Source organism: Ursus maritimus, unplaced genomic scaffold (genome assembly GCF_017311325.1).
Source record: "Ursus maritimus isolate PB19 unplaced genomic scaffold, ASM1731132v1 scaffold_2, whole genome shotgun sequence".
NCBI classification, from domain to species: domain Eukaryota; kingdom Metazoa; phylum Chordata; class Mammalia; order Carnivora; family Ursidae; genus Ursus; species Ursus maritimus.
In genome coordinates this window covers 21,392,870-21,418,992 of record NW_024424452.1, presented here as the reverse complement: position 1 = coordinate 21,418,992, position 26,123 = coordinate 21,392,870, and the positions used below count along the sequence as shown (strand labels likewise).

Below are 26,123 nucleotides of genomic sequence, written 5' to 3'. Positions count from 1 at the left end.
TAAATCTAAACATACACCTGCCCGATGACCCAGCAATTCCACTCCTAGGTATTTACCCAAGAGATATGAACACGTGTGTCCACAAAAAGACTTAGAGAACAATGCTCATTAGCAGCTTTATTCATAATAACTCCAAACTGGAAATATCCCAAGTGTCCCTCAATATAAGAATGAATAAACAAACTGTGGTCTATTCATGCCACGTAACAGTATTTAGCAATAAAAAGGAACAAAGTACTGATTCACACAACGTGAATAAATCTCACAAACACGCTGAATCAAAGAAGCCTTACGGAAAGGACATACACCGTATAATTCCATCTACAGAAAATTCAAAAACAGGCTAAACTAATTTATGGTAGGAAAAAATCAGAACAGTGGTTGCCTTCAGGGGTGTTGGTATAAAGACTGACTAGGAAGGAGCAAGAGAGAACTTTCTAGGGTTCTCTGTATCTTAACAGAGATTAGGCTACACAGAATTTGTCAAAAAATCAATCAATTGGCCTATTTAAGACGATCGTGTTTCACAATTTTACCTCAAAAAAACAAGGCAAATAAATATTGAACTCTAGTTACGAATACACGTTTAGAAGTAAATGATGTTCGCAACTTCCTTTGAAATGAATCAAAAAATAAGACCAATACGGGGCGCCTGGTGGCACAGCGGTTAAGTGTCTGCCTTCGGCTCAGGGCGTGATCCCGGCGTTATGGGATCGAGCCCCACATCAGGCTCCTCTGCTATGAGCCTGCTTCTTCCTCTCCCACTCCCCCTGCTTGTGTTCCCTCTTTCGCTGGCTGTCTCTCTCTGTCAAATAAATAAATAAAATCTCTAAAAAAAAAATAATAAGACCAATAAATGGACAGATACATGGGAAGATGGATAGATTTATGATAAAGCAAACACAGCAAAATATTCATCGCAGAGCACACGAAGTGGGTACACGGGCGGGCATTCACCATACGATTCTTTCAACTCTTTTATATGTTGGAAATTTTTCATATTAAAATACTGGGAGGGGGTAAATCGGAAGGGGACATATTTACTGTGGTGTCTTTGGTTTTCTTTTGCACTATACTGAGCTTCAGGAGATGACGGCCTCTTATCATGCTTACAGCCCAAAAGGAAATGGGCCATGGACCAAAAGTAAACACCAGCACAAACTCACATCTTACAAAATTAGAATGAGGCCCGAACAGAAGTCTGAGAAATCTAAATCCTTTTTTCTGAGATGATGAAGGGCATTTGCACGTGGCCATGAACTGGTTTTGTCCTCACAACACGAGAGACAGCAGAAGAGGCAAGGACACAGAAATGAATGGGCATCGACAGGATTGCGCAGAAGCGACGATTACATAAAAGCCGCAGAACGTCTGCAAGAGGCTGGGTTTTATCTTGTCGTGACCCAACTCTGAGTTCGGTGGACTCTGGGAGAAAGCAACGAGGATGGAGCAGAGCATTTTAACCACCGGGGGTGATGTGACCCTGTACGGGGGATTCTCTCCAGCTACAGTCGAGCTCATTCCAATGGGGGACAGATGCACACCGCAAGAGGAACTCACAACTCATTGTGAAGGCAAACAGCCAAAAACAAGCCACACCATCAACAGGCCCAGTAAGTCACAGCCTCTTCTGTCCTCAAAGAAGGAAAGACGATCTGGGGCACGTCCCAGCATCAAGACACAGGAATGGCGGTTCGTACCCTGGATGGTGGAAAATGCCATGCCGAGAGGCTTTGGGAAAATCAGTGATGGCAAGTGTCCAATGGAAATGAAGTTCCTCCGTCTCGTCGGTCCCCTAAGTCAGAGGGCACCTTTCAAACTGTACTCTTCCTCCAACTCTGGGCGTACTGTGTGAACAAGGGAAACTAATCCTAGGCCAGGTACGTTTTACCTGAAGCTAAGATAAAAACAATCTTGTTCAGTCAAACACCACCTGACCAAGGGCCTCCCGCTTCTAGATCAAGAGATAATGGCCTTCAGGAATGCCACAGGCTCCCTGGCTGAATAACGTGCAATGCTGTCACATTAGATTCTATTTAAGATACAGAGAAGCACGATAAGAGTTTTAAGGAGACCTAAAGATTTTACTGCCTTGCGTTTCAAGACTTATCTTTAACTCCTTTGGTGAGGGCAGCAAATAGGAAGATGTTCAAAGCAGTGCTTGAAGCAGGGGAGACACCACTCCCAGGGCAGTCGCCCATTCCCTGGGACCCAAGCGAGCTGTTACCTGCATTGCCCACTGGATTTGTGTGTGCCAAGCCCCGAGCAAGGCGTCATAGAACCCAGTGAGCTGTCGGTCCAGGGGGAGGTCACTCTGGCACAGTTCTTGCCAGGCTGCTAAAAGCTGCGCCTGCAGAGACAGAACAGAGGGGACTTCACTGAGTAAACACGACATGCCGCCTGCTAAAGCCGCCCTGCCACCCCAGCGAGGCAAGCCATGCCCTGCTGCCTGCTCCCGGGGTCACCGGGCACCCCCTGATGACCATTCGCTGCAAACAAAGGCGGGGAAACAAGACTTCACCATCACCTGCTCGGATCATCAACCAGAATGTGAATCCATTGCCCTCCAAGTGCTCCCTTCTCCTTTCCCCTCGCCCCCAAAGCCTGCAAGGTCCTTCCACCGGGCATACTACAGTCTTCGGGAAAGACCTTAAGGTGTGAGTGCATGTGCACTTGAGCTGCATGGCCTAACACCGCTGCTTAAAGCACACGAGTGCTGGACCTGGAGGAATTCAGTCAGCCCGGAAAGCAGTCAGGTTTCACCTCATGTCAACAACTCTAGAAAACAAAAAATTCTTCACGCTTGCTGAGGGCATAATAAGGCCTAAGACACGACTCTCCCTTGAAAGACAAAAATGGGAGAAATTGAAACAACTTGTCAGTCTGTAAGTGAAATCCAGCTATCAACCCACAAGAGGCGGAAAACAGAAGGCTTGTGTTTTCCAAGTGGCAAGCAAATGAATAAACAGGCTGGACTTAGAACGCCCCCTACTGGCAAATCAGAAGAAAAAGGCCAGAGGGCAAGGAAGGAGGCAGGTGTTTCCCCCCTGGAGCAGGCAATTGGAGCTCTGCAGGGCCTCGGAGCATTCCACAAACTTAAGCACCCCCAGCTCCTCACCTTGTGGCATTTGTAGTAGTAGGCGAGCAGCTGGGGCATCCGGTCGATTTCAGTAAACACCTTCACAAACACTCTGGACTGATCTAAAGGAGAACAACATCAAACAAGTCCACCTTGGTACCAGGCTTCCTGTTGTAGACCAGAGAAAGAATTCACCTGGCTCAATGTGGATATATGTAAGCTCGCCTTCCAAACTGCCTACCTACACAATGAATTAACTCAGGCATAGAAACTACAGATACGAAAAATAAGTCAAGCATAAGGGCAGAATATGTGACTCAGACCCTGCAAGCCTTGGCTTGTTTAGCTAGTGCATCAATAACCATCAGCGACGGAGCTCAGATTATACATCAGCAAAGTCATTGTTCCACGGGAACACTGAAATGAGTTCGAATCAGGGATGGGACGGGGGTGGGGGTGGGAGGTGGTCGGTGGGTAGGAGCTAAGCCTGGGCTGCAAAACTGAAGGAGACTCTCACTTTCAGGGTTGTGCAAGGGCAGGGCGAGAGCCTCCTTACATTTTGTGCTTTAGGCAATTCACCTGACTCACCTCCTCCTGGCCCAGACTAGAATCATAAAATGTCAGCGACAGAAAGGTATCTGAAAAACCATCAACTGAACTCATTTCACAGGGGAGGAAAGTGCAGCCCAGAGAGCTTTAGTCACTTGCAGGCCAACGGCAGGACTGCTCAACCACAGCACAGATTGAACCACATGCAACTACTGCTCTTTAACCATTCTGACCCTACAAAAGCAGCAATCTCATATGACTCAATGTAATATTTATATGAACTAAAAAATCCTGACACAGCAGACCTTCTGCCAGCTGCCGAGAACAAATCATGCTCTTTACTGCCCCAGGGCCTTTGCACTTACTAGGTCTGGGATGATCTTTCTGGCTCTCTGTGTGGCTCTCCTCTTATCACGAGGGCCTTTCCCAATCAGCCTGCCTAAATTAGGTTCCTCCTGTTATTTATTCCCTATCACAGCTTTCCCTTTGTAGAACTAATTAAAATCTGAATTATTCTATTTAGTTACTTGTAAAACAGTTTATTATCTTTCTCACCCTCGGAAATACAAGCTCTATGAGGTTGTGATCTTTCCTGTCTTGTCTCACTATTCCAAATTAGCACAGCACATGGCAGACACTCAAAAAAATGTAGTAAATTTATGACTGGTTTTTTAAGATTTTTATTTATTTGACAGAGAGAGAGCTGAAGCAGGCAGAGCAGCAGACAGCGTGAGAGGGAGAAGCAGTCTCCCCATTGAGCACAGAGCCTGACCTGGGGCTTGATCCCAGGACCCTGAGATCATGACCTGAGCCGAAGGCAAATGCTTAACTGACTGAGCTACCCAGGTGTCCCAATTAATGACTGCTTTAAATAGCACTGTTTTTCAGCAATATAAATAGCATATTCGTATGGAAAACAAGAAGAAAAAACTGCCTATCACACTCTGTTAAACACTGTCAACATTTTGGTGTATATTCAAAGAACGCTTTTTGATAGAAACTGCTATAACGTTTACTAGTCTAAAAATATAATCACAACTTAAAAAATTTCAACCCCACAGAGAACTTGTTATTTCTTGAAACAAATAATAAAGCAGAATTTGGCGATACAGCCAACCCAGTTAGTAAAAGCGCTGGAAAACTTAAAGGTGACATGGGAGTCTCTGCCCTTACAGAGGATTTCAAGTTTTTCAAGGTTAATACATTCAATTAAACACAAATTTGTAAAACTGGGAGGAGTTCCCGATTCAGACGAGAGAGAAAGAAACAGGAAACCTACTTTGGCAACTACAATAAAGACTTCCAGGCTCCAAACAATACCACGGACTCAATGCAAAGGCACTGCTGAGCCCCTGCCTGGTGAACAGCCACCTGCTGGGTGCTGTGGGGTCTGGGCGTAGACACGCTGTTTCACAACCACACCCCACTGCCCTTCTTCTGACAGCTCTGGTTGTTCGGGAGATCAGGGACCTGCCTCCCATTCTCCCATTTTTTTTTTTGGCAAAGCAACACATTTAGTTTATATTACCTAATAATACCATTAGCACTTTCCTACAGCTGCTAGTGATTGCATATACATAAGACAGAGCAAATGTCAATTGTCTTAATCAAAGAACAGTATCATCTATTACTTTGTTTGGTTTTGTTTCCAGTTTTACTGAAACGACATCAGTGTATGAGTTTAAGGCATACATCATGCTACACATATTGTAAAATGATAACAACAGATTCAGCTAACATCCATTTTCTCATACAGACACGGTGAAAAGAAAAGAAAGAAGAATAAAGGGAAAAAAATTCTTCTAGTGATGAATATCTGTCAGGATTTATTCTCTTAACACCTGCCTTGGTATATCCTATAGAAACATTAGCTACAGGGGCGCCTGGGTGGCACAGCGGTTAAGCGTCTGCCTTCAGCTCAGGGCGTGATCCTGGCGTTCTGGGATCGAGCCCCACATCAGGCTCCTCCGCTGTGAGCCTGCTTCTTCCTCTCCCACTCCCCCTGCTTGTGTTCCCTCTCTCGCTGGCTGTCTCTATCTCTGTCAAATAAATAAATAAAATCTTTAAAAAAAAGAAACATTAGCTACAACCATGTTGTACATTACATCCCTGGTACTTTTTACAACTGAAGTTTGTACCTTTTGACCATTTTCCATTTAAATGTTTCTAGTGAAGCTGACTCTACTCCAGGATCCAGAGAATGGCCAGCCAGAGCCTCAAATCCACCTCATCAAAGTAATTGGTTCTGAGGTGCAAAGGCCTGCCCATCAATGCAATCAAGATTAATCCTGGGATCTCTTCTTTTTTTTTTTTTTAAGATTTTATTTATTTGACAGAGAGAGAGACAGCCAGCGAGAGAGGGAACACAAGCAGGAGGAATGGGAGAGGAAGAAGCAGGCTCATAGCGGAGAAGCCTGATGTGGGGCTCGATCCCAGGACTCTGGGATCACGCCCTGAGCCGAAGGCAGATGCTTAATGACTGAGCCACCCAGGCTCAGTCTCTTAAGCTGTGAGGATAGAAGCGTGGAAGTGCATGGGCCACCACATGAAAAGTGCACCTGGAAGTAACTAACGCCAACATATAGAGAGACAGAGCCAAGAAATGACAAGAGAGACTGGGTCCTAATAATCACACAGTTTGTGCCTGGATTAACGAGACCTACTCTGGAACTTCTCAGTTCCATAAGCAATATATTCTGTCTCTCTCTCTCTCTTTCATTTAGGCCTGTTTGAATTGGGTTTCTGTCACTTGCAACAAAAGAATCCCAAACTGATACAGGCCTCATGTGAATAAGATGGGGTCCCTAGTCTCTATGCCATCCACCCACAGTGTTAACATAGGGCCAATGGATTGTTATTATTTCAAATTAACAACTGATTTTGGATTATAAGTAAGACAATATAACAGCGCTGATGGGAAATTTCGTTTACATTGCTTCTGCACATGATTTCATATTCTATTTGGACATAAGGAAGTACTTCTCACACAGTGCCCTGCACATAGGAAGTATGTCATAATTATCTGTGAAATGAAATAAATATATGGGAAGAAATGCTCTTAAATCTCATCCTAAAATATTTCCCCCACTGCACCCATCTGTACCACTTCACCCTGGTTCCATCTAGGTATAGACACGGACAACACCCCCAGGCATGTGACTGAGAGGGCTACCCTTCACCCTTCCCCCACTCTCTGTCATTCATTTTTCCTGAAGAAAGAGAATACCTGCTTGAATGTATCAATAAATATAAACAGAGGTGAGGATACTATCAAAGGCCTTCGATATACAACATAGGTAACAACATAAGAAAATCGCACTGTGGAGAAGCTAGCTGTCACCCTTTTACATTCACACTTCTTCCAAAGCATCTCCACTTATATAACCTCACTTCAACCTCAGTGCAACCCTACGAGGCCAGAAGATGGAGAAATTGGCAACAGAATAAATAAGCCCGTCAAGATCATACAACCAGATGTGCCAAGACCGTCTCTCGGTCAGGTTCCATCATCTAAGTCCCGTGACTCGTCCAAAATGACAACTGACAGATGCAACAGTTTAAACCTCAGACCCAGCCAAGAATTCCAGGAGCTGTCCTGATCCAGTTCAGAGAAGAGGGGACAGTTACAGAAGGAACGTCTCTGGGGAAAAGGGGAAAGGAACTCCGAATGCCTTACTCCCATTTTGGAAAAAAATGAAGGCCAGTGGATGGTAGCAAGAATGAGAGGGAATTAAAAAGGCAACCAGAAACTTAAAGATGAAGTGAAGCTGAAGAGGAAAGGAATTAAAATCATAGTGCCGAACCGGACTCTGCAAAAATGAACGGAGCTTATAAAGTTGTGATAACACAAACACTATTTATTAGTTCAATTAAAAACAATGGTATACAAGGAGAATGGAGAGGGGAGAGAGGAGTGGTATGAAAGCGAAATCCCTAGCTATAACAATAGGAAGTCAATAGACAATGCCTAAAATCAATATACAAGGAAATAAAATAATAAATGTATTATGCAAAGGGGCACCTGGGTGGCTCAGTCGGTTAAGCACCCGACTCTTGATTTTGGCTCAGGTCATGATCTTAGGGTCATGGGATCAAGCCCTGCGTTGGGCTCTGTGCTCAGCGGGGAGTTTGCTTTAGATTCTCTCTCACCCTCTTCCTCTGCACAGCTGCCCCCCTCCCGCCCCCAACCATGCACGCATGTGCGTGTTTTCTCTCTCTTGGAAATAAATCTTTAAAAATAAGTTAATAGGGGGCGCCTGGGTGGCACAGCGGTTAAGCGTCTGCCTTCGGCTCAGGGCGTGATCCTGGCATTATGGGATCGAGCCCCACATCAGGCTCTTCAGCTATGAGCCTGCTTCTTCCTCTCCCACTCCCCCTGCTTGTGTTCCCTCTCTCGCTGGCTGCCTCTATCTCTGTCAAATAAATAAATAAAATCTTTAAAAAAAAATAAAAATAAGTTAATAAATGTATTATGCAAAAATATAAAGTCAAATGCCGGAGAAAACAGCTCTGAGAATTAAAAGTGCTCTCCTGGGATCAGGACTGGGGAATAAAGTGGTAGAGGGAAAAAATGTTCTTCTCCCCAGTAAGACCTCCAGTACTGTTTAACTTTTTCATCACGGTTGGTGAGGGGAACAAATTTTAACTGAATTCAAGAAATGGAAAAATGAAACCGATGAAGTCACTTGTTGGTCTGGACTTCCAATTTGTAGTGTAGCTCCATCCGGTGAGCTAGATGGCTTTTTAGAAACGCGGCTGCTGCTCTCATTCAATCAGAACCTTCGAGAGTTCCCAACTGATCTCTTAGGACTTATTCCATTTGGGTTACTGTGAGAGCCAGGAAAACTTGAATGGGGGTCCAAGAGAAAGGAGTAATGTTCACGGAGTGCCTCCCTTGGAACCAGGAGCGTAGGACTCGTTGGTGCAATTTCCGTACTCCTTTTACTAAGAAGGAAACTGAGGTCTCATTGCTCAGAGGCAGCAGCCCAAAGATTTCAAAATTGGCTTGTCCATCTCCCAGGTCCACACTCCTTCCACTCGGCCACAGCCCTCAGCAGATTTACTAATAAACTGCTAATAGCCATGAAATTCTTCCCCGGATAGAAACTCCTCAGTCTGTTCAAGGCAAACTATGCTCTGTCCCCAGCTCTCCTGTCCAGCCTCATCTGACCATTTCCCAACGTTCACTCCATTGAAATGGGCTTACCTGTTACTCCCACAACTGCCCCTGAGTTTTCCCATTTCTATACCACTCCTATGTATGTTGTTCCTTTGCCGGAAAACATTCCTCCCCACCTATCAAAATCCTATGCCCATGAGAAAATGCTCATGCTGCAGTGCTCACAGGGGGGAAAAACAAGGTACAAAATTGTATATACTCAATGGATAGTCCTGCCTTAAAAGATACAGGTGCACACTCACAGGAAAAAACTAGAAGAAAATATTAAGTCATCTCTGGGTGTTGAGTTCACTGGTAAATCATCTTCATTTTTATATTTGTGTATATCTTTCTAATTCTCAATAACCTGTATTACTTTTATAATCAGAAACAATTAAACATTTTTTAAAAATTCATCTCTCTTTCAAAGATCTGCACATATATTAGCTCTTTCAGAAAAGCTTCCTTGATTTTCTATCATCGTTTCCCTTCATCCTGGGGACGGCTAAGGCAGCTTTCACATTCCATCTTGTAAATCATTTTATTATTTGTGTACTTGTTCTTTCCTGGCCTCACCCTCACCAAGCTGTAAGGTCCCTGAAGGACAGCAACCTTATCTTATTCATCCTTGCATTCCCTGCTTTTCCTCACATAATCAGTATTTTAAAATAATATTTAAAAGGGAGTTATCCTTTCGGAATGCCTACTTTGAATTACACCAGATAGGAATTGTACAAAAGCAAACAAACTCAACCCCTTAAATGTTCCCATATTTGGTGGCTTGAGGAATAAGTAAATAATTTGGTAAACATCAGCATGCCACACATAGCAATGTACTCTAAGAGCCAAATTCTGGTATTAATATCAAGTAGTTTCTTACATATTTTCCCAAGAGCAGAAGAAAGGACTGAATGGGAGCACCTGCTTCCAGGCTCACAGCGGAGAAGCCAGGGCGACAGCCTTAGGACAGTCGTTCAGCTGCACCATCTCTGGCACTCATCTGCCCCCTTGTGGCCAAAACTCAGATGCTACCATCTCAGAAAGACGTTAAAAGAGAAGAAAAAAATTTTTTAACTGCACAAACAGGTACCCAACTTTTTATACCTGTTGAGAAGGAAAATCTGTGAGCGCAACTACTGCAATGATAACCCAGCTAGGCTTTGGAAATCTGTTGGCAGATCTCACTTTGATGGGCAGGAATCCATGAGCTGGAAGATGTCTATTTGTCCTAAGATGCTTATTATTTTCCCATGATCCCTTAGATGAAGGAATCTTCCTGCTACATGTAAAACTGCTACAAAAAGTTGCTTCAGGGACGCCTGGATGGCTCAGTCGGTTAAGCATCTGCCTTCGGCTCAGTTCATGATCCCAGGGTCCTAGGATCGAGTCCCGCATCAGGCTCCCTGCTCAACAGGGAGTCTGCTTCTCCCTCTGCCTGCCACTCCCCCTGCTTGTTCTCTCTCTCTCTCTCTCTCAAATAAATAAATAAATAAAACCTTTTTTTAAAAAGTTACTTCAATGTAACCAAATTATTGGTTGGTTGTGTAGACTAAAATAGGCATGTGAGCTTGGAGACTGTCACTATAAGCAGAGAGATGGAAAGGGATAAGGTGTTGGGGAGGTACTAATTTAGCGGTGATTCCCCCCCCTTTTTTTTTTAAGATTTTATTTATTTATTCGACAGAGAGACAGCCAGCGAGAGAGGGAGCACAAGCAGGGGGAGTGGGAGAGGAAGAAGCAGGCTCATAGCAGAGGAGCCTGATGTGGGGCTCGATCCCATAACGCCAGGATCACGCCCTGAGCCGAAGGCAGACGCTTAACCGCTATGCCACCCAGGCACCCCTCCCCCCCTTTTTTAAGTAGGTCCATGGAACTTAAGACCCTGAGATAAAGAGCTGGATGCTTAGCCAACTGAGCCACCCAGGCACTTCCAGAGATTTCCCTTTAAAAACTGTTTGATAGGGGCACCTGGGTGGCTCAGTCGGTTAAGTGTCCGCCTTCAGCTCAGGTCATGATCCCAGAGTCCTGGGATCAAGCCCTGCATCGGACTCTCTGCTCAGTGGGGAGCCTGCTTCTCCCTCACCCTCTCCCGCTCCCCGTGTTTGTGCTCACACGCTCTCTCTCTCTGTCAAATAAATAAATAACCTTAAAAAAAAATAAAAATAAAAACTGTTAGATAAAAAAGCACCTTGGCCTTCCAGGAAAGATAGCTGATGAAAGAGCACATTATTTTGGGTGGGGGGGAAAGCTTCCTGATGCTCACCAAAAATCACCACCAGGAGAAAAATACAATACCATTTCGTCCGTGCTGAAGCCGGGGAAATATCTGTACTACAGAACTTCAGAGAAAGTAATCAGATACCCAGTCACTTTGGCCCAAGCTGAGTGGGGATGACAGGAGCACTGGGACTACCGGCAGGGAGCGGCTGAGCATGGCAGGACAAGGTGGAGACAGGGAGCAAAGAGGAGGTCTGGTCCAGGCAAGGGGAGAAGGCTTATCTCCGCTTCAGCCCAGCAGCAGCTAAAAAAAGCAATTTCCCCCTTCCGAATCCATCCTGCCTACAGAGAGTGAGTCTAGAATCAAGCCTGATTTAAATCTGCGAACAAAAGCAGTCAAATATAGTTTGCCCTCACCACCAAGGCCCATAATCTTGACCCAAAGGGCATCATTCAAACCTGATTTCAGTAGCGAACCCCTCCAGAAGGAAAGGAAAAGCACTCAAATTCACAGAGGCACCACCTCCCCACCTCCATTGCTAATTTCTTCTCCAACACCACCTAACCAGAGGTGCACCCCAACCACATCCACGAGCTCCGTGGGTCTGTAGCTGCAACACATTCATGAGAAAATGGGAGGAACAAAGCTGCCAGATGGTGACTTTCCGCAGCCCAACTCCAGTCCTGGATCCCATCTCCAAACAGACGACTGACAAATGGGTATGTTATGGAGTGAAAAAGCTGGAAATGAGTCCTGAATCCGTTCTCTTTAGGCCACTGAAGAGCACAACACAGAACGCAGCCTTTAATTCAAGGGCAAGAGGAGAGTTCTCAACAAAGCCCAGGTAAACAAGGAGGGGCTTCTTTGGAGATCGCACGTTAGTTTCCAGTAAAGAGCAAGCCCAGAAAAAAGCAGCCACGTATAAATATGACTAAGCAGAAACAAAAACAAACCAAGAAAACCCCACAATAGGACCTGTGCAAAAGTAACACAGGGAGGGGAAAAAAGAGAAGGAACAGAGCGTGCAGAAGGTCCATCATGAGAGCACTTCAAGAACAAGCAGAGAGAGGATAATAAGGAAGTCGAGGACTTTACCACCACCATAAACCAATTAGACCCAACACATACACACACACACACACACACACACACAGAACACTCCACCCAACAACAGCAGAATACATATTTTTCTCAAGTGCCCATGAAACATTCTCCAGGATAGATCATATCTGAGGCCAGAAGACAAGTATAACTAAGACGGAAATCATATATCCTTTCCAATCATAATGAAATAAAACTAGAAATCAAAAGAAGAAAAAACTATGGGAAAATTCACAAATATGTGGAGATTAAACAACAGTCTTAAACAACCAATGGGTCAAAGAAGATACCATAAGGGAAATGAGGAATTATCTTGAGACAAATGAAAATAAAAACACAACATACCAAAACGTCCAGGATGCCACACAAGCAGCACTAAGGGCTCATTTATAGCTGTAAATACCTACCTTAAAAAAGAAGAAAGATCTCAAGCCAACAACCTAAACTCTATATCCTCAAGAACTAGGAAAAAAAAAAGAACAAACTAAACCAAAAGGTAGCAGAAGGGAAGAAATAATAAAGATCAGAGCAGAGATCAATGTAATAGAGCAAAAGAAAAAAGAAAAATCAACAAAACCAAGAGTTCGTTCTTTGAAAAGATGAACAAAATTGGCAAACTTTTACTTAGATTCACTACGAAAAAGAGAGAAGGTATTTCAAATAAAGTCAGAAATGAAAGGAAGGACACTACTACTGATCTTACAGAAATAAAAAGGATTGTAAGAAAATACTACGGGGGGGGGGCGCCTGAATTGCTCAGTTGGTGGAGTGTCAAACTCCTGATCTCAGGTCTTGATCTCAGAGTTCTGAGTTCAAGTCCTGTGTTGGGCATAGAGCCTACTTAAAAAAAAAAAAAATAGGGGCGCCTGGGTGGCGCAGTCGTTAAGCGTCTGCCTTCGGCTCAGGGCGTGATCCCAGCATTCTGGGATCGAGCCCCACATCAGGCTCCTCTGCTGGGAGCCTGCTTCTTCCTCTCCCACTCCCCCTGCTTGTGTTCCCTCTCTCGCTGGCTGTCTCTGTCAAATAAATAAATAAAATCTTAAAAAAAAAAAAATAGGGGTGCCTGGGTGGCTCAGTTGGTTAAACGTGTGACTTCAGCTCACATTATGGCCTCCATGTCCTGGGAGCGAGCCCCATGTCAGGCTCTGTGCTCAGCAGGGTGTCTGCTTCTCCCTCTCCCTCTCCCAAAGCTTGTGCTCCTACTCTCTTTCTCTCTCAAATAAATAAATATTTTTTAAGTAAATAAATTAAAAATAAAATAAATAAATAAGTACTATGGACAATTATACACCAACAAATTGGATTAACTAGATGTAATGAACAAATTCTTAGACACACACAATCTACCAAGACTGAATCATGAAGAAATAAGAAATCTAAATGGATCTAAAACTAGTAAGGAGATTGAATCAGTATCCAAAACCTTTCAACAAAGAAAAGCACACCAAATGGCTGGTGAATATACTAGACATTTAAAGAAAAATTATTACCAATACTTCTCAAACTCTTCCAAAACACTGAAGGGAGGGAAACACTTTCTAACTCATTCTATGAGGCCAGCATTACGCCAATCCAAAGCCAGACAAAGACAATACAAGAAACCTACAGATCAATATCCCTGATGGTTTTTTTTTTTTGAGAGAGAGAGAGAGAGCACACGTGCACTCAAGCAGCGGTGGAGTGCTCAAGCAGACTCCACACCCAGCACAGGGCCCAACACGGGGCTCAATCTCATGATCCTGAGATCATGACCAGAGCAGAAATCAAAAGTCACACACTTAACCAACTGAGCCACCCAGGTGCCACATCCCTGATGAATACTGATGCAAAAATCCTTGACGAAATACTAGCAAACCAAAATCAGCAGCACATTAAAAGAATAATACTCTACAGCCAAGTAGAATCTATTGCTGAGATGCAAGGATGGTTCAAGATATGAAAATCAGTCAATGTAATATACCATATTAACAGACTGATGGACAAAATTCACATGATCATCTCAAATAATGAAGAAAAGAATTTGATAAAATTCAACACTTTTCATGATATAACTCAACAAACTAGGAATAGAAGCAAACTATGTCAATGTAATAGAGGCCGTACATGAAAAGCCCCCAGCTGACATAATTAATACTCAATGGTGAAAAGCTATTTCAAACTCTTCCTCTGAGATCAGGAACAAGACAAAAATGCCTGCTTTTGCCACCTTTATTCACCTTAGTGCTGGAAGTCTTAGCCAGACCAATGAGGCATGAAAGAGAAATTAAAAGCATTCTAAGAGAAAAGCAAGAAGTAAAATTATCTTTGCTTGCAGATGATATGATATTATAATCAGAAAACCCTAAAGATTCCACAAAAATACCTATTAGAACTAATAAGTGAATTTGGCAAAGTTGTAGGATACAAAATCAACACACAAAAATCAGTTGTGTTGGGGTGCCTGGGTGGCTCAGATGGTTGGGTGTCTGCCTTCAGTTCAGGTCATGATCTCCAGGTCCTGGGATCAAGCCCCACATCGGGCTCCCAGCTCAGCATGGAGTCTGCTTCTTCCTCTCCCTCTGCTTCTCCCCCTGCTTGTGCTCTCTGTCTCTGTCTCTCTCTCTCAAATGAATAAATAAAATCTTTTAAAAAAAAAATCAGTTGTTTTTCTATATACTGACAATGAACAATCTGAGGAGGAAATTTTAAAAAATTTTCATTTACAGTAGCATCAAAAAGATAAAATACTTAGGAATAAATGTAACAAGGACCTGAAAGACTTGTACTCTGAAAACAAAAAAACACTGCTGAAAGAAATTAAAGAAGACACAAATAAATGAAAAAACATCCCATGTTCATCGACTGGAATACTTAATACTGTTAAGATGGCAAAACTACCCAAAGCCATCTACAGATTCAATGCAATCCCTATCAAAATCCCAGTGGTGTCTGCTGGAGAAACAGAAAAACCCATCCTAGAATTTATATGGCATTTCAAGGGACCCCCAAATAGACAAAACAATCTTGAAAAAGAAGAGTAACATTGGTGGTCTCACACTTCATGATTTCAAAACATACTACATGATTTCAAAACAAAGCTACAATAATCAAAACAATGTGTGTGTGTGTGGGGGGTAACAGTGTGGTACTGGCATAAGGATAGACATGACCAACAGAAGAGAATAGAGAGCCCAGAAATAAACCTTCGCATATACAGTCACATGACTTTCAACAAGGGTGTCAAGGCCATTCAATGGGGAAAGGACAACAAATGATGCTCAGAAAACTGGATATCCACATGCAAAAGTAAGAAGCTGGACCCTTACACCATATACAAAAATTAACTTAAAATGGATCAAAGAGCTACATGTAAGAGCTAAAACTATCAACTCTTAGAAGAAAATGGGATAAGTTTCATGACATTGGATTTGGCAATAGTTTCTTACTTACGACCCCAAAAACACAAGCAATAAAATTAAACACAGATATATTAGACTACATCAAAATTTAAGACTTGTGCATCAAAGGACACTATAAATAGAATGAAAAGACAACCCACAGAATGCAAGTATACAAATCATATATCTGATCAGGGATTAATATCTGGACTATATAACAAACTCCTATAATTCAACAATAAAAAATAAATAACCTGATTTTAAAAAGGGCAAAGGACTTGGGACACCTGGGTGGCTCAGTCAGTTAAGCATCTGTCTTCGGCTCTGGTCACGATCCCAGCGTCCTGCGATCGAGCCCCGCATCGGGTTCCCTGCTCAGTGGGGCACCTGCTTCTCCCTCTCCCTGTGCCCCTCCACCCAACTCGTGCTCTCTCTTGCTATCTCTCTCTCAAATAAATAAATAAAATCTTTAGGAAGAAAGGAAGGGAGGGAGGGAGGGAAGGAGGGAGGAAAGAAAAAGGATGCTATTGGTGAAACGGAAAACAATCTTTTGGAAAAATAAAAAAAGACTACGGTGAGAGTCAATAAAGAGCTAAAATAGACCAGAGAGAACACGACATAAAGGGAGGGGGAAACAGAGACCTGATGGACAGACAGTTGATGTTCTCAAAAATGGAAAACAAATGGAATAGAAAAAAATTTTTAAGAAAGAAATTTTCTAGAAATGGAGAAAGACATGAATCAGCAAATAAAAAGAGCTCACATTATGTTCCAGAAAAATATTTTTCCCAAACTGAAAAATAATCTAGTGAAGTAACTAAACCATACGGTAAAAGAAAGAATCTTTTAAGCCAGAAGTCAGCAAATGATGAGCCAGCAGGCCAAATCACCACCTGGTTTTGTCATAAAATTTTATTGGAACACAGAGAAGCCCACTCATTTACACACAGGCTTTCACACTACAACTGCAGAGTTAAGTATTGGTGACAGAGAGCACATGGCCCAGACAGCCCAAAATATTTACTACCCGGCCCTTTACGGAAAGTGCTTGCTAACACCTGTTTTAACTATTCAAGGAAAAGAAACAAACAACAAAAAAAAAAAAAAAAAAAAAAAAAAAAGAAGGAAGGAAGGAAGGAAGGAAGGAGGCCAGTCTCATGTTTATCAGCCAAATACAGTTGGCAGAAGACGCAGAAGCAAGGTTTCCAGAATTCTAAAGGAAAAACAATGTGATCCAAAAATTCCAAATGCAGCCATTTTCTTCTATGTGTAAAAGCAACAGAAAGACATTCTTTCCTACATAAACACTGAGGCTGTACATATAATCCCTATGCCCTTCCTGAGGCAAAAAAAAATCTACTTGAAAACAAAATGCTGGTCATGAAGAGAAGCCTCAAAAAATTAATAAATGGGGAACACGTGGGCTGAAAAGTCTAAAAAGTGAGCACTGAATCCATTTAAACAAGACCCTGAGCATAAATAACCAATTATTAGTTAGAAAACAGTTATGTAGGGGCGCCTGGGTGGCACAGTTGTTAAGCGTCTGCCTTCGGCTCAGGGCGTGATCCCAGCGTTATGGGATCGAGCCCCACATCAGGCTCCTCGGCTAGGAGCCTGCTTCTTCCTCTCCCACTCCCCCTGCTTGTGTTCCCTCTCTCTCTCTGGCTGTGTCTCTCTGTCAAATTAATAATAAATAAAATCTTTAAAAAAAAAAAAAGAAAAGAAAAAAGAAAACAGTTATGTAAAGATAAAATATCAAATATGAAAATTTTCTAATATTTAAAAGTTTAGAGAAAAGCCACATGATAAAACAATGAATAATTTCAAAATTAATAATGAATAATTAGATAGTATAGCATGACTTGCAATCTTCTAGACTGGGCAGGGAAGAGGGACAATGGAAAGCAGAAAGAGTTAAAGCACACGACCTGGGGGAGGAAGATAGTGTTTCATTCAGGAGGCTGATAAATTGAAAAAGAAATTTAGTTTAGTATAATTTGAAATCCTAAATCACTAGAAAAACTCAAAACTTATATATATCTTTCAAATCATCTGTGAGGAAAAAACACAAAGAAAAGAGAAACATAAGGTAGAAAATATAGAGACATAAAAGACTGAGAATTTCTGGAATAAAATAAAAACCTAAATGGGATAAAGTCATTTATTAAAAAGCACAAGGATTAGATCAAAAATCAAAATTCAACAATGTGCCATCTCCAATAGCCAAGTCTAAAATAAAACATCTCAGAAAGTTTGAAGGTTAAAAAAAAATGGGTAAAGCCATATTAAAGCAAGTACAAACGAAAAAGGCAGAAGTTATAATATTCACACCCAAGTTGAACTACAAATAGAAAGCATTCTATCTGAGCTATGGCAATATTTGATAAAAATGTTCCTTAAAAGGGCACCTGGGTGGCTCAGTCATTAAGCGTCTGCCTTCGGCTTAGGTCATGATCCCAGGGTCCTGGGACTGAGCCTCACGTTGGGCTCCCTGCTCGGCCGGGAGCCTGCTTCTCCCCCTGCCTCTCCTAACCCCCTCGTTCTCTCTCTGTCTCTGTGCCTCTCTCAAATGAATAAATAAAATCTTTAAAAACAAAACCTAACAGAGTAATAAGGAAGACTGAAGCTTCCCAACCATTTCTATGAAGCCAACACAACCCTGATAGCAAAACCTCACACAGATATTTACTAAATGGATCTCTATGAAAAAGTTCTATATAAAATGCCAGCAAATATCCAGTAAGACTTTAACATGCACACACATGTGTGTGCACCCACAGAGACATCCCATAAACATGTGGGGCTTGTTCGTGAGTTGCAAGAATAATACAGTATTAGAAATGCTATCAATAGGATTTCCCACGTTAGTAGGTCAGAGGAAATAAAAATCATATTTGACAAGGGTCAAAACTCATCAAACAGTATGCCTAAGATGTGTGCATTTCTCTAAAAGTAAATTTTACCTCCAAAAAAGGGAATCATAAACCAATCCTGAACTCTAGTTATTGATATGAATGCAGAAGCATTTAAGGGTGAAGTATGCCGACATCTGTAAGTTATTCTGCAATGCATCCCAAACAGAACCTGGATGGACAGAGATGGATGGGTGGGTAGATATGTGACAAAACAAATGTGGTAAAACGCTAAACTAGGATCTAGATGGTGTGTTTGTCATGTGCTTAGCTCAACTATTCTATATGCTCAAAAACATTTATATAAATTATTGCAAAAAGGAAACCCCCATAAAGTTACAACTTAACTGCCAAACTACATAATTTAATCCACAGTAAGACACTCAAAAGGTTGAAGACTTGGAAAGCCTTACCTTTGTGAGGAGGTGTGCACAGAGATGAGAGAGGGCCCACACTTACCTACAGACTGAGAGGTGAACGCCGCTACAATCTGCGGAGAGGCCAGGGCCTCCAGCCTGTTCTTCAGTGCCTCCAAGTGCACACATTTTTCCGAGTAGTCTGGTGTATCAACAAGCATCATTAAGCTGTTCTGCATACCTGTCAGCTTGGCAGAAATCACAGCTATGTCCTATAAAAGACCAGAATAGAGGATATTTATTTTAAAAGACCACAGGTCCTCCAGGGGCGCCTGGGTGGCTCAGTCAGTTAAGCATCTGCCTTCAGCTCAGGTCATGATCTCAGGGTCCTAGGATTGAGCCCCACATCAGGCTCCCTACTCAGTGGGGAGCCTACTTCTCCCTTTTCCCTGCTTGTACTCTCCCTCTCTTTCTCTCGAATAAATAAATAAAATCTTAAAAGGAAGAAAAAGAAAAAGAAAAAGAAACGTTTTTTAAAAGAATTAAGAATGCAGTAATTATGTCTCATTTCAGTACTCAATAGGTGTCTACGACGTGTCAGACACTGTATTAGATGTTTGAGACACAAAGAAGATCACACTGCAGCCCCTGAATTCACAACACATAGGGACAGAAAGATCAGGACACATTGTAAGGAGCACGGCTCAGGTGCTACCAGGGCACAGGGGAGGGAGCAACTGAGTTTGCCTGTGAGAGGCCAGAAGCCAGCAGGGATGGGTGGCTGCTGCAATGGTCTAGGAGAAAGACAATGGGAAGTGTGACCAGAGTGGTGGCAGAGGCATCCAAAGAACAAACAACTACAGAGAAAGATGGGAGAGATGGGGAAGAGGGAGCGGTTAAGGACTGCTGAGGTTTCTAGCCTAGAACCTTGCTTGGAAGTGCCGCCATGAACCAAGACAGGGAGACCAAAGGGAAGAGCAAATGGGGAGTGGTTCTAGATAGAAATAATGAATTCAGTTCACGGTGCCTAGGGGGAGTCCAGCAGGATGCATGTGGTCTTGTGGGCAGCTGGTTCTGAATATCAGGATAGTTGGGAAGGGCAAAAGCTTTCTAACATTTAGCTAGTGAATACTAGTAGTGTGCTGACTGCAATCACAGACTATTTAAGTCCATTCCCTCTCAGGCATGTGCCAGGAATCCAGGAAGATTTGCAACTCACATCTGTGAGGCCCACATTGATTACCTTGTCATGAGCCCAGAGGGGGCTCTGAAATGGAATGGGAAGAAGTATGGCTCTCCTGTACTTCAAGATAAAGATAACCGATAGAAAATAATAGATTGTGGAGTGCAAAAAGTGCAGAGCAGCATTCACAACATACTACCATGTAGGGGCACAAAAGGGCAGGGATCATATCTATGTATGTGTGTGTATCTGGAAGGACAGGCATAAAGGTGTGAAGAGAGTCTGTACGTGGAAGGGCAATGAGGGGATCAGGGGTGTCAGGGTTACAAGAAAAACATTCTTCACCGTTTATTCCTGTTTACTAATTTTTTCCCCTCGTGCAATAAGCACTTTTTAAAAAACCTGTGAGAGTTTTGAAAACTAGCAAAAAGGGGGGCACCTGGGTGGCTTAGTTGGTTAAGCACCTGCCTTCAGCTCAGATCATGATCCCGGGGTCCCGGGATCAAGCCCCACATTGGGCTCCCTGCTCAGCCGGGAGTCTTCTTCTCCCACTCCCTGCTCATGCTCTCACTATCTCTCTCTCTCTCTCAAATAAATAAATAAAATCTTAAAAAAAAAAAAAAGGAACAAAAGAAAGGAAAACCAGCAAAAGAGACAATAAAAGAATTCATTGTACTTAACAACTGAAAAAGAGTTTTTCATGAGACATCACCTAACCTCATCCTGATAACCAGGTATCAAAAGCATTGCAATTTCCCAGAGTTGGCAGCCCCAGAGGGTCCCAGGGCGTGGAAGGCTTCCTGCCTGTGTTCCACACTCATGCCATCCATTTTCTCTGCCTTTTTCACTGAAGTTTCTCCCGAACTCTCTGTGATGAGAAGACCTTCAGTCAAGCGGGAGATACCAACTCCAGAAGTTGGAAAGACCCAGAGAAATTGCAGGTCTTCTCACCCTTTGCCTGTGCATTTACGCTTCCACGCACTGCTTCTTCCCAACCCTTGGGGTTTCAAGGAAACGACTTTCTCATTTGTTTCCCCAAACCTCAAGCGCCTGCCCACCCACCTGCAGACCTCCCCGAAACTGAAGACCTACCTGAGTCTTAAAGGTCTCCTCGATATCGGCACTCAGCGTGCTCCACTTGTCTGCCTCCTGGAGAGACTCCGCTGCAAGCTGCATTCTGGACTTGACCTGGTCGATTTCCACCAATACCTAGAAGAGAAATGAGAGGTCAAAAACTAAGGAAGTGGCAGTTCCTTTATCTCAACCCTCCACCGGTGACTTGAAACATAAGCACCATGGCACACTCCTGTCTTTAGGGGAGCTTCCGGGAATGTCTTCCAAAAGCAAGAATCAGCATTTGGGACAGGAGCTAAAATACCTGCATCGATTGAGATGTATCCTGTTCAAACTTCTTAATGTCCTCCTTGACAAGAATCATTTGTTCTTTCAGAAAAGACGCCTCCTGTTTGAGGGCTTCCACATCGCGGAGCACTTTGGGCATGTTCTGAAGCGCCTGGTGACTTGTTTCTGTAGCAAGAACCCAAGAACAAAAGGTGAAAACTGGACCAGTCACCAGTGAACAAGATGAATAGATCAGAGGACAGGAAGGGAATTTCCCCCAAAGCACCCCCAACCACGCAGTTTTCTGAGCCTGTGGAAGATGGGGAGTGGAGAGGAGGTGGGCTGGGAGGTGGGCTCTGTCAGGACCATGTCCTCCCCAGTCTGATTGGTGTGGGCCATGTGATTTGACAAGAAATGAACCATCAACCTGACCCAACATCAACACTTTTCCACCACTGAGTTAAATTGAAACTCCCTTTGTGAGGAGAGAAAATGAAAGAATCTGGCACCGGGTAAATGCCAGCTACGTCCCAGGTGATCTACAAACATTCTATCTCTTTATGTCTCCAGGAATCATGTGTCTGGCCCCAGTGTCTGCATTCCATGGTCTTTTCAAAATAGAGTCCACAGATGACCTGCGTCAACTGGGCCACAGTTAAATGCAGGTCCTCAGGCACCTGCCAGGGTTTCTCATTTAACCAGTCTGGTAGGAGATCGGATGACATTAAGAAAGCTGCATGTTTTAACAGACATCCCAAACGTAGAATACTACTTGCACATCTTTGCACACTGTAATGTGTTATGTGGAATTGGGAGAGTTCATAGCATACCCCTCTAACCCTTTCAAGGGCAATTCATCTGGGAATCAATAAGCCCAGCGTCTTCTGCTCTACCAGTGCAATGAATAGAACCTTAACATCTTGAAGAAGTATTTCAGGAACCTGTTCGTCCAGCTGTGCCATTAAATAACAATCTGTTTCCAGCACTGACCCCAGGTAGTTCTAAGACTAAGAAAACAAAGACAGAACAGGGATTTCTTCTGCACAAACACTGACTTTAAACAATGCTGACTTTTAACAACATTGTTATGGCCCCAGCCTTCCGCTTGCTAAACCTCAAAGTCACTCTTCGGCTCTTGTGTACCTCTTTTTCCTTCTCCACAACCCTCTCCTCACCCCCCTATTTTGTCCACTCTTTTTTCCATTTTAAAACTATGACTTGGAGTGGTTGCCTCTGGGAGGGTAAGGGCCAGAGTTCACTGTGAAGGGGAATGGGGGCACTTTCTTGGGTGACTGTAACATTCTTTTTTTTTTTTTTTCTAACATTCTCCTTGACAGAGGTTTGAGCTATCCCAGCTGTATACATTTGTCAAAGCTCATTACACTCATCAGATAAGATCTGTGCATTTCAACTTATGTAAATTTTATTTCGTAAAAAAAAAAAGAGAGAGAGAGAGAGCTGTAAACAAGCACTGAATTCTATTATGTTTAGGGTACCAACTGAAATGTACACGGGTAAAGTATACCGATGTCTACAACTCATTTTAAAATAAATAAAAAAATAAGATGGATGAATGGAGAGAGGGACAGGTAAATGGATAGATTTGTGACAGAGCAGGAATAGTAAAGTGTTAATTGTAGAATCTAGGTAGTGGGCATATGGATGTTCATTACAAATTCCCTTGATGTTACTGTATGTTTGGGACCTCCAACCATATCTGTTCACTTCAAGAACCTGCAATAATTCTTGATGTCCTCCCCCTCTCATCCAACGTTCCAATCCATCAGCAAGTTCTTCCCATTCTTCCTCCTAAAAATATCTTAAATCTACCCATTTCTCGCCATGCCCACTGCCATAACTCCAGCTGAAGCCACCATGCTGACAGTCCACTGTTCTGGACAGGTGCCCTCCGAATGGAGACAAAAATCAAACCATGTCCCTCCCCTACTTAAAAATCCTCTGGTACCTTCCCTTTACGCTCATTTTAAATCAAAACCAAATTCTTTAATGTGACATTAAAATTCCTGTATGATCTGGTCCCTGTTTTGGGTTTTTTTCCCCCCGCCCCCCACTTGGCTTGTTAACCTATCCAACCTAGGGCTGGGTCTTGTTTGACACCGTATCCCTGGCACCTGGAAAATAGTTTGTGCCCAATAAATATTTATTGACTGAATGAATGAACAAATCAATCCTCCAATTTGGAGCCCTCAACATCCCCTCCTTGAGCCTCTGCAATAACCTCTCTTCACTGCAGACTTGAGCCCTTGTCTCACCTTCCATAAAAATAAAGCTTTAAACATCTAAAGGCTTCCTACTGCCTAACGGACAAAATCCCAACTCCTTAGGATGACCAAAAAGGGAACACCTGGGTGGCTCAGTCGGTTAAGTGTCCCACTCTTGATTTCGGCTCAGGTCATGATCTCAGGGTAGTGGGATCGGGCCTGTTTAAGATTCTCTCTCTCTCCCTCTATCCCTCCTTTTCTCCGGGAACGCGCAGGCACGCGTGCGCGCGCGTGTGTGCATGTGTGTGTGTAAAGAATAAAATAAAATAAAAGCCAAAAAGGCCTTTCACAGTTTGATCCTACTCTACTTTTCTGTCTTATCTCCAGAAGTTCCCCCCTAAAAGTGATCCTGTCATAATAATAATACTAATTAATGACTAGTGTTTGTTGATGTTACTGATGGAGCTCTGTTTGAACTTCTCACTCTGCTGTGGACTGGCTAGGCCTTTTTATACCCACATGCCTCTGCATGTGCTGTTTTCTCTCCCTTTCATACCAGAGAGGTAGCAAGGTATAATGACTAAGAGCCTGAGCTCTTAGTTACTTCACTCAGCCGGAGTCTCTACAACTATAAAGTGCGAATCATAACTGTGCCCACATCTAAGGATTAATGCCAGGTTTAAATTGGATAAGTAGGCTGAAAAGGGGCAACAGTAACATTTTAGCCAGGACAGTTCTTCATTGTGTAGGACTATCCCAAGCATGCAGGACACTAAGCATCTCTGGGTATTTCCACTAACCGTCCACCATTGTGACATTCCTCCATTGCAAAGACAAAAAACACTCCCAACAACTTCCAGATACTCAGGGGATGGTGAGGGTGGAAAGAGGCAACATTACCACCCCTGGTTTGAGAACCACTTAGTCAATACACATAAAGCATTTAAAAGAGTGGCTGACACATATCAAGGACTCAAATATTGCTATCGTATTATTATTAACGTCCACCCCCTCTTTGCCCTATGGTCTTCCTTCAAGACCTGACACAGGGAAAACCCTTTATGATTCTCCCAGACTAGAGGTAATTGCACACTTCTTCCAGCTCTCATAGTTCTTGGTCCTACTTGCAAGAAAGCCACCCCTCATTGTAATTTAACTGTTTAGTATCTTCCCCACAAGGCAGCAGGCTCCTGAAAGGTAAACTTTTTGCCCATGGCCCATTTCTCTGCACAGGTATAGCAGATGCTCAATAATGAGTAGTAGATGCAAAAAAAAGAACCTGCAGCGATATAAAGCTCCCCTCCCCCCAACATCAGCCTTTTCTTAAACACTGGACCCATCTATAAAATGAAGTTCTATTTTCTGGGTCATAAGCTTCCCTGTGGGACCCATCTCTCCCACGGAGCCTAGCAAAGAGATTGGCGTGCAGTATGCATCTAATGAACATACGGTGGATACAAATCGAGTCGAGGAGTTAATGAAAAGGTTGCTGGTGTGTATTCTTTTTTTTATAATTAACTATCTTTAAAAGATGGTTCAAGTCTGCATTCGGGCCAGCCCATCTTCCTCACGGACGTGAAGGTCCGCTAAAACAATGTTTCCCGGATTTGTGTCATTCCCACACGCCTTTGATATGCTTTTGCCAAATATAAGGACCAGGTGACGATTAGTTACTATTGTTGACATTCACTCTGGGACTTAAGTTTTAAAAGGAAACTTGATGGCACGGCCAGGGGTGGAAGAGCAAGCCCCAGCCTCGGCAAGCGTTAGACAAGAGGCATTGAGCTGAGACCGGCCGCCGGCTGCCCCCGAAAGGGCTGCAAGGAGGGTCGGGCCGGGCTCGCCTTCCCGCCGCGGACGCCCGCCGTCCCACGCCCGTCCCGGCAGCTCGGCCTCACCCTCCACGGCGTGGTTCACCTCCTGGATGAACAGCTGCAGCTTCATCACCAGAGTGGCCGCGTGGCCATCCGCCTTCCCGGCCGCCGCCTCCTTGGAGCCGGTCCTGAAGGCCGCGTTGATCCACTCCTTCACGTCGAAGTCTTCCGCCAGGAACTTGGAGAAGTCCATGGCCGCACCGCCTCTCAGCCCTGGCGTCCAGGCCTGAAAAGCTGGCTCGGGCGAAAACGAGGCTGCGGAGGCGGGCGGCCCTGCGAGAGCACCGGGGCTGGCCTGGAGGGAGGCAGGCGGAACCCACAGCACCCACTAAATTCGCCCCTCTGCGGCCCCACTGTCAACTCCCTGAGGCAGAAGGCTCGGAATGGCCCTCGCCGCGCGCCGTACTTCTTCCGGAAGTAGGTGGCCGTTACCATAGCAATTGCCGGAGTTCCGGTCGCTCTGGAGAGCTGGGCCCTGGAGAAAGGCCCCGGGCGGAGAGCTGCGGGCGGGTGCGAGCGTCCTGCTGCTTTTGCTAACTTAAGTGCGTGCCGAGCGCTTAAGTATGTGCTTACTCTAAAGCCCTTACGTGCATTAGCGCACTTAGACTTTACAGTCCTACGAGTGCCGTTATTCTCCCCAAGGTAAAGATGAAGAATTAGAGGCAGCTGAGCAACTGGTTCAGAGTCGTGTCTCTAGAAAGTGGGACTGTGGGGTTTTAAACTCGGGCAAGCGGGCCACTGGAGCCTGAACTC

At 43.7% G+C, this 26,123-nt stretch overlaps 1 protein-coding gene across 1 annotated transcript in view; it reads right to left on the bottom strand.

The window, feature by feature from the left end:
* Positions 1-25,769, bottom strand: part of COG7 (component of oligomeric golgi complex 7) — a 75,223-nt gene extending 49,454 nt beyond the window's left edge. The window contains 6 exon segments of the mRNA XM_008697164.2: positions 2,228-2,350; positions 3,119-3,201; positions 18,854-19,022; positions 21,026-21,142; positions 21,312-21,460; positions 25,395-25,769. Coding sequence (XP_008695386.2) covers positions 2,228-2,350; positions 3,119-3,201; positions 18,854-19,022; positions 21,026-21,142; positions 21,312-21,460; positions 25,395-25,563 — 810 coding nt within the window. The 5' untranslated portion in view covers positions 25,564-25,769.
* Positions 25,770-26,123: the final 354 nt, after the last annotated feature.